This window comes from Phoenix dactylifera, chromosome 2 (genome assembly GCF_051530095.1).
Source record: "Phoenix dactylifera cultivar Ajwa chromosome 2, Ajwa_hap1_PhDact_Kaust_v1.1, whole genome shotgun sequence".
NCBI lineage: Eukaryota > Viridiplantae > Streptophyta > Magnoliopsida > Arecales > Arecaceae > Phoenix > Phoenix dactylifera.
This window is the reverse complement of record NC_143191.1, coordinates 35,780,332-35,795,292: the sequence shown is the minus strand read 5'-3', so window position 1 is coordinate 35,795,292 and position 14,961 is coordinate 35,780,332. Positions and strand designations below refer to the sequence as shown.

The 14,961-nt window shown below is 40.5% G+C and overlaps 1 protein-coding gene and 1 long non-coding RNA gene across 7 annotated transcripts; both read right to left on the bottom strand.

The window, feature by feature from the left end:
* Positions 1 to 985: 985 nt before the first annotated feature.
* Positions 986 to 7,575, bottom strand: LOC103701529 (uncharacterized). 6 transcript variants are annotated; one of them, XR_015975399.2, is made up of 3 exons: positions 2,350 to 7,205; positions 1,612 to 1,746; positions 986 to 1,330 (listed from the first exon to the last, which is right to left on the bottom strand). It is a non-coding gene; the product is annotated as an uncharacterized LOC103701529 (long non-coding RNA). The 6 variants fall into 6 exon arrangements; XR_016399258.1 differs by having other exon boundaries at positions 1,612 to 1,716; XR_015975401.2 differs by having other exon boundaries at positions 2,644 to 7,205.
* Positions 7,576 to 9,714: 2,139 nt separating this feature from the next.
* LOC103701530 (Tetratricopeptide repeat (TPR)-like superfamily protein) lies at positions 9,715 to 12,666 on the bottom strand. The gene has a single exon (XM_008783613.4). The coding sequence runs from the start codon at positions 12,430 to 12,432 to the stop codon at positions 9,928 to 9,930; it is 2,505 nt and encodes an 834-aa protein (XP_008781835.1). The 5' UTR covers positions 12,433 to 12,666; the 3' UTR covers positions 9,715 to 9,927.
* Positions 12,667 to 14,961: the final 2,295 nt, after the last annotated feature.

Here is a 14,961-nt window from a genome sequence, read left to right as displayed (position 1 = left end):
CTGAACTCCTTCAGTTAGGAAACCAGACAATCTCAGACTTCATTTAAGGCTTGACCCACAAAGCAGCCACTTTGGGCATATAACAAGCAAACAGAAGCTCAGGCTTGAAATAGAAACAAGCTCCTTCGTGCTTGTTTAGTCAACAAGAAGCTAAACTTCAGCATCTATTGTCAAGCTTGGCTCAAGCTCAAATGCCCCTTCCATATAACCAGCTGACCCTGGGAGCTTTACTCTTTGTTGTGGCTCAGCCATAATCTACCTTAACCACAATCTCCTTTCCTCTATCTCCTTTCCCCCTCGCACTCTCCTTCCCTCCTAGACCTCTACCTCCTGCTTGTCTCTTCATGTCACAGCAACCTTGCAGTGCCCCCCCTCTCCTCTCATTTTCCACTTTATCATGGGTTGGTTTAGATGATTTGACGATTAATTTAGGTTAACAAGTATGACCTGCTGGTGTTGGTTTTCATTCAAGACATCTAGTCTCGATAGCGGAGGATAACCTATGCTTATTGCCACCCTACAAAGGGCAGCACGAGGGTGTCCTAGTGGGGGCTAAATATAACATGCATGAGAACAAAGAATAAGATGTCCAGTAACAACTGCCCGTACGTAGGAGATCATAATCACACAAGGTGATATGAAGGTGGAGATACTGCAGGAGAGAAGGAGGGGATAGGCACTGTGATTTCACTTGGACCTCTAGACAGATGAACATGATACTAAAATCAACCAAAAGAAGAAAAGCTAGCATAGATAAGACATACTGCAGGTCCATTATGTCAAAACTACAAAAGGTTGCTGAAACATACCACCATTGCCAAAACAAGAGGAAGGAAGAAATGATGGAATATATGTGTTTGGTAATAAAAGAAATCAAGATATGGGTTTTCTTATTCTGCTACTAGAAGATCAAAGAGGCACAATATACATTGATTTTAAATTAATTAAAGTGCAAGCAAACAGGAATCTATCGAGAGACCATTCATTCTCAAATAAACATAAATAAAATATTGAAATCATAATTCACATAGAATTTTTCCTACCATATGAAATTAACAAGAAACAGCTATACGCCTACACTCCAAAATATTATCCACAGACAGGTTACTACATTGACTTGTGTGATGGAACAGAAAAAGAAAAACAACCTAAAAAAAAAAACGAACAGCCTGATGGCCATTGCTAGGGCAGATATAAGTAGATCAAGAAATGAAAAACCTGGGCAATTGAGAACCTTGCATTCACAAAAAGCTGATCCTGCTTATTTATCCACTTTATACTTTCGCTTTCACCTCACGAGTGGAATGTGCAAGTACTCAGCATAAAAGAGCTGCAAATAAATGGAAAAAAAAAGATAAGAAAACAACATATCTATTTTTCTTTTGTTTTGTGAGCTTATAAAGCCACAAACTGCTTCATAGACCACAATTTGAAGCTAAAGTGGCACACCAACATTTTTTTCTTTTCATAATTTGCCTGATTGGTCAAGCAAAAAAATTCAATAGCACGTGCAATAACAAAGCCTTAGTCTAAATTAGTCAAGTCAAAGAGCAGGTCTAAAAATTTGATACTTCCTAAAATGTTGGTCATTAGGTAAGCTCAGTAAATCACCTTCCAAATAAGCACGTAAAAGGATGTTGCTGCAGCTTTACTCATCAAGTCCAGAGATCTAGAATGATTCCAGAGGACTGAAGCAAGGACCACATGGCCCAAAACCTACATAAATCAGGAAGGCAGCATTCTTACCTGATGAAATAGACATTTCAATCAGTTGAGATCTTTTCCAGGTTTCAGAATAGAAGACTACCAAGCATCATCACTGAAGCTAGTAACAATGAGAACAACCTGCTTCTACAGAAAGCATTAAATTAACCAATTATTGTTTGCAAGATTCTGCATCAGTCAATGTAACGACTGGTCAGAAAAACATGGCTCTCTTCAGAATCTACTGTGCTTACACAGTTACCTTAAATTACATGGTTATGGTCCAATCACATGGGGCAAGGCTCCTGCTTTCCCAGCCATTCAGTGAGTGATTGGGGTATCGGCCAAAAAAATTATTTTCCTAATTCCTTGTTTTGATAGTCATTTAGTTTTAGGTCCCTAACTAGTATGAGTGTGTATAAAACAAGGGACAAGCGTAAACCAAGGCAGAAGTGTGTATAGAATACACACTATAACACGCCCCAAATCCGGATCATGACACGGCCGTACTATTGCAAACCTTTGCCCGCAATAGCACACAGCCACATATAATTTTTAAATCCAAATGAACTATATTATTCATGAATGTCATAAAGTGTCCGAACAATTAGGAGCGATACAGAGCTTCTAAAATTTGAATATTACATATCATTTTCAATTACCCCAACCCTGAATAACATCAAGCCCCCTGCTTCTAGCAATCTTATTTATCTGTAAAAAAAAAAAAGATAAATAAAACGATATAAGCTACACGGCTTGGTAAGTGACCATGTATAATCTTACCGGATCAAGCATAATGTTTTACATACCAGTCCATCATTTTAAAAAATAAACAGTTGTAACAAAGTAAGCATTTCATACAACATATAATTAAACCAGTCATAAAAACAATACATATTTATGGTTATGCATCATAAAGCTTTTGCCATTATTCCATACTTTGAAATTCATACTCTTAGATGGTAGTGTAGCTATGGCCGCTCTTATTCCCACAGCAAGGCCTTTACCACTGCAAGGTCATCTTCCAGTTATTTCTTCGCACTGGCGGGGGTCATAAAGCCAAGTTACTTTTACCCACTGGCGGGGGTCCACTGCGGGGTCATCTTCCAGTTATTTCTTCCCACTGGCGGGGGTCATAAAGCCAAGTTACTTTTACCCACTGGCAGGGGTCATACATAGTGATCCGAGAGTTCTTAAATCATATCATTTTTTTTTGTAAATCATATCTCATAAATACATTGAAAAATGAATAATGGCATCATGACATATGAAATTCATGATCATGCTGTAAACTTTGATTTTTCTGCAACTTCTATATCATCATAAATTTATGTACATAGCATGATACTCATGATAAATGTCATCCAGTTAAAATCATGCAATATTTGCTAACACATGCTTGATCCTAATTTTGTAAAAACATAAATAGTCATATACAATTTCATAATCAAATAATCACATGTATTTGATAAAACATAAGATTATGTCAGGGTCACTTACATTAATTTGCTCACCAATTCCTAGGTTTAGGTGTCAATTCTTCAATTACCTAACTACATCATCAAATTACCTGTTAATTGCACGTTCAATTTTATTTATTTATATTCTTTCTTAATTAACTCATTTACAACCCATCCATAGGACTCAATTTCATTATCAGGTTCCTAACCTGGTTCAATTTCAATTTCTGGTTCAAGTCTAGTCAAATTCTTGATTCAGGTCTAATCAATTTCTGGTTCAGGTCTGATCCAAATCTCTAGTTCAGGTCTAGTCAAATTTCTGATTCAGGCCTAACCAATTTTCTGGTTTAGGTCTAATCAGATTTTTGGTTTAGGTCTGACCCAATGTCTGGCTCAGGTCTGGTCAGATCTCTAGTTTAGGTCTGACCCAATGTCTGATTCAGGTCTGGTCAGATCTCTAGTTTAGGTCTGACCCATTGTCTGGTTCAGGTCAGGTCAGATCTCTAGTTTAGATCTGACCCAATGTCTGGTTCAGGTCTAGTCAGATCTCTAGTTTAGGTCTAACCCAATGTCTGGTTCAAGTCTGCTCAGATCTCTGGTTCAGGCCTGACCCACTTACAGGGTTAATATTATTATTTTATTTATATTTATATTTGTTTATTATCTTAAATCTCTAATTAATTATTGACTATTTAATTATGTATATATTTTTTCCTTTCTTTTCTTCTTTTTTCTTTTTCTTTCCTTCCTTTTCTTCTTTTTTTTCTTCTTTTTCTTCTATTCTCCCTTCTTCTTCTTTCTTCCTGAAGGTTCTTCATCCCTCTTTCTTCTCCCGCGAAGGAGGAATGGCTCGGGATGAATGGGCAGCGGCCGACGGTGCTCGGCAGCCGGCCTGCAGCGCCCACGACCGCGCCCACGGCCATGCCCACAACCGTGCTCGTGGTCGTGCCCGCGGATGCATCGGCGGCCCGTGGCTGCATCGGCGTCCTGCAGCCGGCGACCCACGGCCTGTGACCTGTGGCCGAGGCCGGTGCTCGTGGTTCCGGCAGTGGATCACCCACCGGTAAGTTTTTTTTTATATATTTTTTTCGTTTGATTTAATCTCTAACCTAGATCTACAAAGAATAAATTATGAGGAAGGATGTTACCTGAAGGGGATCGTTCGTCTCCTACTCCGGCAATGCGGCCTTCAGCTCCGGCGGCACAGGTCTAACACCAGATCTTGTCCAACAAGAAGAGTTGTGAGACAGAGAGAGACAATGGAGGAGAAACAGAGGGAGGAGGGTGGTGAAATGTCGCACGGATCGGGCTTCTTGTAGCCTCTGATCGCTAGGGAAGGCGGCCGGTTGTAACCGCCCACCATCAGGCAACGCAAACGCCTGCCTTTTGGTGTGATGGCCTCCCCCCATTTCTCCTAGAAACGGGGATGGTTATCACACACTACACAGCAGGGACTAAAACAAAACATGGGCAGGCTTTCATTGTTAAATAGCAGTCAAAACAAAACTGAGAACTAATTTCCCCTTAAGTACATAATGAAAGAAAAGTCTTACCTAATTAATTTAACAAAAATATTGATGGAGAACCATTCTTTGGTTCATATCCAAGTCACAGGCACAACATCAGAATTCATCAGAGCTCTAATTTCCAACTAGCAGCCCAAACGATCACTAGTTTAAAGATCCAGCATCCACATTTTCAGGAAGAGTATAGTGATGCTTATGAAGTCTCTGGTGTCAGATAACTGTACCATAATGTAATGAGTACTATTCATGGTACTGCAGCAGGAAACGGTTCAGGGAAGTTTAGCAATAAAATATTGGTCTGCTGTGTCTTTTAGGGTCTCTTATTTTAATTCAAAGGACAAGATTAAATTTGTTAGGGTATTCAGCTTGTGATCATCTCTTTTTAAGGTTGATTTGTTTCCTTTTTTTTCAGTTGATTTGATTGAAAGAAATCATAGGGCAAGGTTTGGTTTTTCACCCTTCCGTTCTCTTATTTTCTTTCTTTATTTTTGCTTCTCTCTTCTCTAAATCCTCTCTCTACCATTCTACCATTCTTTCTGCTATCCTATTTTATTTTCTGGGGCCAATAACAAGCTTAAATCTGTAATAAACATGTCAGGCACTACTTTGGTTCCTTGAGAACTCTAGAAGTCTTGTCATCCATTGGGTACCATGGCATATCTAGCACTGTCCCCACCCTATGCCTCCACCAGAATCACTGAAAACCAATTGATAAATTGCAGAAGCCTGCCAGGTAAGACATATCAGATTACAAATCGCTTAAACAACATTTTATATCCCTTTTTATTATTCCTAAAACCTTAAATCTGTTTCTCATCACTGCTTGCTAAACCTAAAATCTGCGGGAAGACCCATTATCTCCCTCTTCTCTCCATAGTCGCATGTCAGTTCCAATCTGTCCAGACAAATAAGATAATCTGTAGATTCAACTAATAACATGTAGAGCAAAGGCCATGTTCACATATGAATTATCATATTCAAATATCACTTCTACGTGCAACAGAGCCTATGAGAATGAAACACAACCTTGCCTCAGTAATGCAATAAGTTCCACTTAACTCCCTCGAAAATATTAAGACATGTAAAAATTTAAATAAAAAGGAAATAAGCCCCCCTCAGATAAAATGAATGAGCTCAAACAAAGTTTAGTATCTCTTTACTCCTTATAGAACTTTGTGAAAAGAGGTGAATCTTTTTCTCGTTTTTACAGATGTACAGGAAAGTTAATTGGTGGGCCAGTCCAAGCATTTTCTTTTTCCCTTTTAAACTTGGCAAGCTCAGATAGGCACTCAAACAAGGATGTAAACCTGATAGCACAGCTTCACATTGGCCTAGCATGTGTAGTAATTCTACCGTAATGCCCGAGTTGCATGGGCTGTTCATGTCAATGAATACTCTACTAGCTCCTTGTTAGATGCAAATTGACCCTTAGAGGTTTTCCAAATGAGGCCTTCAACTGAAATTTTAGGGTTGGATCCTCAGAGAATTCTTCATAAATACAAGTCTTTAGGTCAACTTTAGCCAGAAATGCTCGTGTTCTTTTAGCTCTGAAAAAGCTTCAAATATATGTCACATCAAATTAGCAGTTCCTTTGTTATTGTTGACCACTTTATATTAGTCCAATATGGATTAAGATTCGCAAGACAACTATTAATGGTCAGCTATTATAGGAAATGCATGGGGAATATTTTTGCAAACTCTGAGTCCAATTTTGACCCAGGAATTTTGTTAGAAGTCTAAATGTTTAAGGCTGCCGGTTATCAATACTTGCAATCACGTAACATTTCAAAGATGGTTTTCCACTTCGATTGAAGGAACAAAACATTGTCTGCATCAGTTCCAATCAGCATGGAATAGATTAGCAGTTATACATGCTTTCTACGCATCTACACATTTAAAGAAAGAAAGCAAGATAATCATTCTTTTAATGCCTACCACAAACCACATATTCAAATCTCTGAGGCTCCATGATACATATTCCCTAAAAGACCTCTCTTTTTTGAGACTTAAAGAAAAAGAAAACTATCTTTAGCTAGACAGTTTAAAGATGTCGTGGTATTCCATACGAAACGGCAGATATCCTCCGAATCGAAACCCTGGAATAGCCACGCCGCTCCAATTGCTTCACCCTCTTCTCGATATGTCTACTCCCTTTTCGCCATCGTTTCCCCTATGAACGTTCCCCCACCTTCTTATCAATCTAGGCATTTTTACAAGAAAGAACGCTTCTTCCCCTCAAATCCCTCAGTTCGAAGCACGTACCTCGCCGGGACGAAGAACAAAGTAGCCGGGGAGGGGAGGAGAAGGGCCGGAGAAGAAGAGTATTCATGGCTCTCGGCGAATCGAAGAGGAAAGACCGATAAAGAAGCGTTCTTGGAAGGAGTTCCGAAGGGACCCAGCCCTGCAACCCTAGCCTCCAATTTCTATTTGTGCATCTATTCCGAGTAGCGAGAGGACTGAGGGTTTTAGCGGAAATGAAACCTTCGTTGCTCCGTACAGACCGCGGAACCGCGATAGGGTGGTGAATTAAAAAAAAATAGAGAGAGAAATCGTAGACATACGTCTTCGTCACCCCCAAGCAGACCCTCTCACAGATACGAGGGGACCACGACGAAGGGGTTGGGGGCCCACTCGTTGAATTCGTAAGAGGCATTTAGCAACCCCAACATGATCACTCCAGTGATATAAGATCTCCAGTGATCCGAATGCTCTCAGTAATTTAAGATCAATGTATTTGATAGGCTATGGTCCAGTGATTAAAAATCTTCGGATATCCATGAGTAACTTATTTGGTATGGTATGGAGTCCAAGATCACCGACCACATAATACCATAAATACCCCTGATATATCTTAGATGGATTTTTTATGTATTTTTAATTCTAATGAATCAAAAATATAAGTCAATATACTAATTCCTATAATAGCTCCATAATTTTGTCACATATTCTACTTTTAGCAGTCCTTATAATAGATTTTTTAATACTAATAATTATTTTGATTAAAAAATAAGGTAAATAGGAGTAATATATTAAATATTTTCATTATATAAATATAAAATATAATAATATATTTCTACTATAATTTAAAATTATCCTTTAATAATGATATGATAATAATATGATTAGTAATATATTATAATATAATATATATCATTAATATAATATATAATATCGACATAATATTATATATATATATATATATAACATTGACATAATATATTCATGGTATATTGATATATCAATTTTTCTGCTAAATTGATGGGTATTTTTGTCTTTAACTTTCAACCCAAGATCACTGCCCTTGGGTGATCTTGGATTCCCGCCTCATAGACGAGTATCCCATCACCGGGTTCGGCGGTGATTTGAGGAGTGGAGGTAATTTAGGATCACCATGGTGCAACCAAATGCAGTGATCTCATCACCTCCATCCACATTATTCTTGATCCTATGACGATTACTCCATACCAAACGCCCCCAAAAGGCATTCCCAGCCATCCCCTAACCACGAGTAATTATTCATGCCTCCCTATTCCCTAGCATTTAAACAAAGAATACGAGATCATATTCTTACCAATTCCTCTTTTCCGCATTTCCTTCTGTAGATAGACTTGCAGAAAGAGCCTCAACTTACAGCGGAGCAATGTACTTCCAAAACTAATCTTCAAAACCACTAGATAATTAAAATTTGAAAATCTATAGAGGGACCCAATAGTATAATTAATCTAGGAGGTCCCATCTCCCGATCATCTCTAAATCTTTACACCAAGATTAGCTGAATCAGTAGGGATCCATACCGGTCAGTTACTGGTTGGTATGGTACTATTTCGGTATAAAATGAACCGAACGGTTTACCTCGATTCAAGATGCTATTTTCATGCTTTTTGAGATATTGAAAGAGGAGAGAGGGTCGAACCAATTCAAACCGCAAATGGAACAGTTTAAACCGATTCAAATTAGTGCAAACCAAACAGTACGTACCGTTTTTGCCCTAAATCGTCTAGCTCAGAGCTATTCAAGCTAAACCAATGCGAACCGAACAATACATACTGCTTTTACCCCTAACTGTCCAGCTTAAAGATGTTCAAGCTATTTTCCGAAAAGAATTGCCAAACCGTACTGGATCCATGCTAGTTCGGTTCGGTATGGGATAAACCAAGCGGTTCGCACTAGTTTTGCTTTGAACCATCCTGTTTGGAACGATTTAGGCTATTCCCCAAAAAAAATATCAAATCGTACTGGTTCCATGGTGGTTTGGTTCAGTATGAAATGAACCGGATTGTTCAACCCAATTTAGCAAACCATACTTTACGATCTTGGACGCCGCCACCTTAAAACCGCTCAAAAATTGAAACAGATTTTGCAACTTCACCAGCAAATCCGTAGGCGAAGATATCCTATCTCTAATACTATATTGCCATTAGACGCTACACGAAATAAGCCAAGAAACTGCCACCCATTCTAGATCTCAAAAATAAGCTAAGAAAAATACATTTCCAGCAAATTTTGGGCCCATCATATATCATTCCAAAAGAGAACAAGTTTTCCATTTCTGACATTAAATCTGAAACCGCATCTGAAAATATCTGCAGCTTTGACAACATTCTTCCAAAAACTGCATACTCTACATGAAGCTTCGACCAGAAAAGAGTCCAAGTTGAATCTCCTGAGATGACCCATACCTCTCTTTTAAATTCAAGATCCTCCACCAAGCAAGGTTCAGTTCTATAGAGATCTTCATTAGATAGCACAGTATTTAGGGCAACTCTTTTCTACCATTCTCCGAGATGTTTTCTTTTTTTGCGTCGATCACAGCATGCCTTTCAAATAGTACACTCTCAAATAAAAGAGAATGCCTTGGTTTCCAGTTGGCCACAATAACATGTCTCCCGGAACACTACTGAGATGAAAGTTCTGTTTTTTTGGGTAGTTAATAGGCATTTCTAAGCCTCCATCCAATGGCATGGCCAACAAAATGTGATTATGGAAACCGTTAAGTTAGCTACTTTGTGTTGGCTATATGAGAATATAGAAATATTAAACTCATACAATATATCCAGAAAAGTGTTCAACACTGAACCAATAACAATTCCAGATCATGATTGTGAACAGGTCGACATTGGTTTTACAGGCACTTAAATCTCAAAGAAAAGTTTTATATAACAAAAACTATGAACAAATGGTAGCACTTAATCAGCTGTGCACTGCTGCATCTCAATAATCTCATTTACCAGGAGAGATTAGCTGGATCGTTGCCATGACTGAACATTCTCCTGTACGCGGCGAATAAGCTTATGCACCAACTGCTCATTGAAAGATGGGTCTACTTGCAAAATGTTGGATACAAATTCCGTGGCTTCTTCACATCTTTTTGCTTTACAGTAACCATCAACCATAGTCCTATATGTCAGTTCAGTAGGCTTGTGGTCGTGCTGCATCATGTAGCTGATAACATCACTAGCTTCACTGAACATCTCCAAATTCACATAACCACCAATGAAGGTATTATAAGTCACCAAGCAAGGAGGAATACCTTTAGCCATCATCTCTGACAGAATCCTCATGGCTTCATGCATGAGCCCTTGCTTGCAAAATCCATTGATCACAGTGTTATAAGAAACTACATCTGGTTTAATTCCTGACCTTTGAAGTTGCCTCAGCATATCTTCTGATTCCCAGCACTCTCCAGCTCTGGCATACAAGTCCATTAAGCTATTATATGTGATGAGATCAGGCTGCAGCCCACTCTGATGGATCAAATCATGCATATCACGAGCCCGGCCATACATCCCATGCTTTGCATAGATTGAAATCATTGAATTGAGGATAACTAAATCAGGCCTGTACCCATTCCTCTTCAGTTCCTCAAATGCTTTCTCCATGCCGTTCAACAATCTACACTTGAAGTTGGCAAGCACAAGTGTTCGTAAGATCACCCAGCTTGGGAAGACCCGACCATCATAAACTTCTTTTTCCATTGCTTCAATCCCTTCGATGTGTTTTCCCTTTGCATAGCATTGGAGCAACAAAGAATATGATAGTTCATTAGGCTTGAAGCCCTTGTTCCTCATATCTTGCATAACAGACTCTGCAGCTACCCAATCACCTTTCCTAGCTATCGCATTCAATAGTGCATTGTAGGTAGTAAGGCAAGGGCTAAAGCCAGCCCTAACCATCTTATCATACATCCTCAAAGCATGAGTCCCCAACCCACACCGGCCATATGCAGCGATCAGAGTGTTGAAGGTATCACGATCAGGTTGAACCCCTCTGTTCTTCATCTCTCCAAACACCTGGCTCACATACTTCTCCATACCCCTTTTACCACACATTGCCAGCATTGTGTTCCATGTAATCCTATTGGGGACACACCCATTAGACTTCATCTCACAAAGTATGTTCAACATCTCTTCCAACTGTGATTTCTTCCCAAGCATTCCGAGAATAGTATTATATGTGCACACATTTGGAACGCAACCCAACTTCTTCATTCGATCAAACAAAGCCAGAGCCTCATTCTCCTTTCCAGCCTTACCATAGGCATTTATAACAGTGGTGTACGTAACAGAGTTGGGCATGATACCCTTATTAGTCATCTTATCTAACACGGCTGCCCCTTCTTCATAGAAACCAGCTCTAGCGTATGTTGCTACGAGCTCATTGAAAGTAACAGCATCTGGGGTGCAGTTATTATCCTCCATTTCCTTCAAAACACTCAGTGCCTCGGTATAATTTCCTGCCTTCCCATACACCTGTAACAGAGAATTATACGTGACAATCCCTGGAACAAAGCCCTGAGACTTAACTTGTCTGAAGAACTCTGATGCCTCCTCTAACAGCCCTCCCCTTCCACAAGCCGATATGACAGTGCTACAAGTGAACTCATCGAAAGCCACCCCGCTGCTCTTCATCTCATTCAGAAGGGCCGATATCCTATTCCAAGACCGGCCCATGCGACCATATACATCAAGCACTACATTGTAGGTGACCAAGGTGGGCGATAGTCCTTTCTCCTTGATCTGTTCAAATAAGGCAATGGCTCTATCGTACTTGCCTGCCCGGGAATAGGCATGGAGCAAGGTAGTGTACGCACGGATATCAAGACAGTAGTCCTCCAGTGGAATAGAATCAAACAGCTTGGAGGCAATGGAATGCTGGGATTGTCTGCCCAGCACCCGAACGATGACTTCGATTGCCGGGGCATCTAATTTGGCTCCTCTGACGTCCGGATTGGAGGCGACCCATTCAAACAAGAGGAGGGCTCTCTCCCAATTCCCCGAGCGCTCGAGCCCCTTCAAAAGGCTGATCAAATCCAGGCCAAAAATCTCATCTTTTGCCGATTCCAGATAGGAATTCAATGCGGGGAGAGGCTGTTTGATGATGGAATTGAGCAAAGACTTGCCTTTTCTGGAGAGGAATTCCAGGCGGCGGTCCTGTAGGCCTCCTCGGAAGCCCTCTTCGCCATTGCCGAGCCGAGGCAGGGAGGCCGGGGAGGGCTTCTCCTCGTGAATTGACGACAGGGCGAGCTCCAAGGAAGGAAAGGTGGGATTTTTATGGGACGGGGTGGTGCGATTCTCTTCGGTGAGGTGTTGGAGTAGGGAGTCCAAGGGAATGGACTTGGAGGGAGAGGGGGGAGGAGGGGGGAGGGAAAGGTTGAATCTCGTGGGATGATTTGAGGGTTTTTGAGGTGGTTTTGTGGTTTGGGTTGGCAACGTTGGCCGGTTGGGGAAGAGGGTTCCCTCCATTTTTTGCGCGAGGGGGAAGAGAGAGAGAAAGAGAGAGGATTTAGGGGCTGTGGAGATGGCTTCAATGTGTTTGGCAGTCTAATCTTGCATGGTTGGTCTCAAACCATCCATGCCGCTCTCCCATATCCACTTCCCACACTCCGGCTCAAAAGAGCTTGACTAGAGACAGGAGGTTAGAGCCTTGTTATTCCTCACTTTCCTAGCCTGCCTGGAGTGTGGCAAAGTCTATTGTTTTGTTGAATCTCATGGAGAGGATGTCCCCTTATAAGCACCAATAGAACACCTTATTATTTTTTTAAAAAAAAATTAAATATTAATTTGGAAGAAAAATTATATCCTACACGGTATGTATTATGGGGCCATGCACATCGCCAATCGCAACCGCTCATTCTTATATTGGTGTATCGAGATAAACATCTGATGAATATCTCGTATTAACAATCGAAAGATGGTCGAAAGAAAAAATCTCTATTTGATGGGGCTTCTTCCTATACCTATTCTTTCTATACCTATGAATTCCATTGGACCCAGAAATGAGACATTGGAAGAATCTTTGTAGAACATACATGTATGATTTGTCGCATGCACGGCCATATGGTGCATTCTGTGTATGATATAAATTTTCAATTTGGAGCCTCGCTATTGCTTGTGTATGTTTTGTGAATTCCTTCATACAGTTAGGATGCTAATTAGGCAAGTTGGCAAGAACGCCATATTTAGAAAAATAATTGTACCTTTTGGACTTGCAAGTAATTTGACATTGGTCTATGGAGCTGCAGGTTGGGTTCCTTGAGAGAGGTGGCTAAACATATGAGGCGAGGCGACCATGAGTAATTAAAAATCCGTCATGGTCCTTTTATTTGACATTTTTCAGCAAAACTTGCTGGCTCTGCGTAAATCTTAATGCTGGAAAATCCAAAGCATTGCTGGCTACCCTACAAAGAAGTTTCCTCTGCACTTCATCCCGACCAACTTCTATCAATTGATAATCTACAACTGTGATTGAATTGTCTTTGTCAGCTTATTGCATCCATCCCTCATCAGAAAATGCAAAAAAAGCACTCACGAAACATCACAGCATGGATTGTCATGTAAGCTATAAACTAAACTCCTACGTGTTGCATTGGTACACACCAGATGGTTGATAGGCGATGTGCGTAGTATTGAAGTGGCTGGAAACCTGTGGGTAGATGTCCTCCTCTTACGGCATTGGCCGACTATGGTTAGTGTCGAGGCTGAGGAGGGCCTACGTGTCTGTGATCTCCTTATCTTTAAGGAAGCTGCATGGGACGAGACTAGGCTGGTTCAACTTTTCGGGACATCTGGAATTCCTATTCAGCTTTGGCAGCATCTCGTATTGTGTTTTTCATCTGGGAGCCCCTACCTCTAAGTTTCCTTAAGGTCAATTTCGACGGATCTATCTTGGACGGAGATACGAGAGATGGTGTGGGTTTTGTTATTTGGGACTCGTCGGCTAGGATTGTGGCTGCATGAAGCAGTCAACTCTTCGATATATCGATTTCGGGTGCGGAGCTGCGAGCTCCTTGGGCAGACCTTCATCACACTCAGTGTGTTTGACGGGCCAATTCCATCGTCCTGGAGGGAGACTCAGCCATTGTCATCAGTTGGATCCGGAGGGCTCAAGGGGTAATGGTTGCGTACATCCTTTGCTTCGAGATATCTGCACAATGGTGAGGGATGGAGAGGCCTTTCCAGCCAAACATATTTTCCGTGAAGCTAATGGAGCTGCAGATTGGGTGGTGGCTTATGTAGCCAGGCACTTCAGTAGTACCTTGTGGGCTGGAGATGGAAAGTTACCCCTGACACTCCGAGGTATTCTATTTTTTGATTTTATTGGATGCATTCGTACTTATCAAATATGACCCATCCGTTCTAGCAACATAAAAAAAAAAATTAAAAAAATAAAAATGAAACAAACCGTAATGCTAGTTAGCTTTTTGTGTGCCCCTATAACATGGATCTAAGACTGTGATTGTCAAGAGCACAAAATTATGCAATGTAACTTGTGACAAACGCAATGCTGCTGCTCCAGAGATGTGTGCAGACAAAAGGTGAACTATGACCATGTGGAGTTCGCCAAAATAGCCAAAGAAGATGGAAACTTGAGAACCAACAAAACAATAAAACGTCTATAGTAGATCATCTAGTGACAGTGACTAGAGGATATCAATTTATTTTTCAGATGAATTTTAGTAGGAGGCCTACTTCACAAAGTTCTCCGAACTCCAATTATTAGATGAATTATCGATTAATGAATAGACTCACTCCAAATCATTGTTAATTTTTGAAAAATTCTGTGATTCCCATTCTGTGCGTCAAATTGCAACGCAAACGAATTCCGCACTAAAATCAGAAAACCCGTATATTAAAACAAAGAACCACATGCTCACGTGCCAAAGTTAGCATAATACCCGTCACATCAGCAGCATTTCTACTGTCTTTTTTCTATGCTCATAATACAGTAGCGCGTATAAATCCAAATTTCCACCGCAGCGGGATCCATTGGTC

Coding starts and splice junctions, on each gene's coding strand:
- LOC103701530 (XM_008783613.4), bottom strand. CDS start 12,432: ATGGAGGGAACCCTCTTCCCCAACCGGCCAACGTTGCCAACCCAAACC.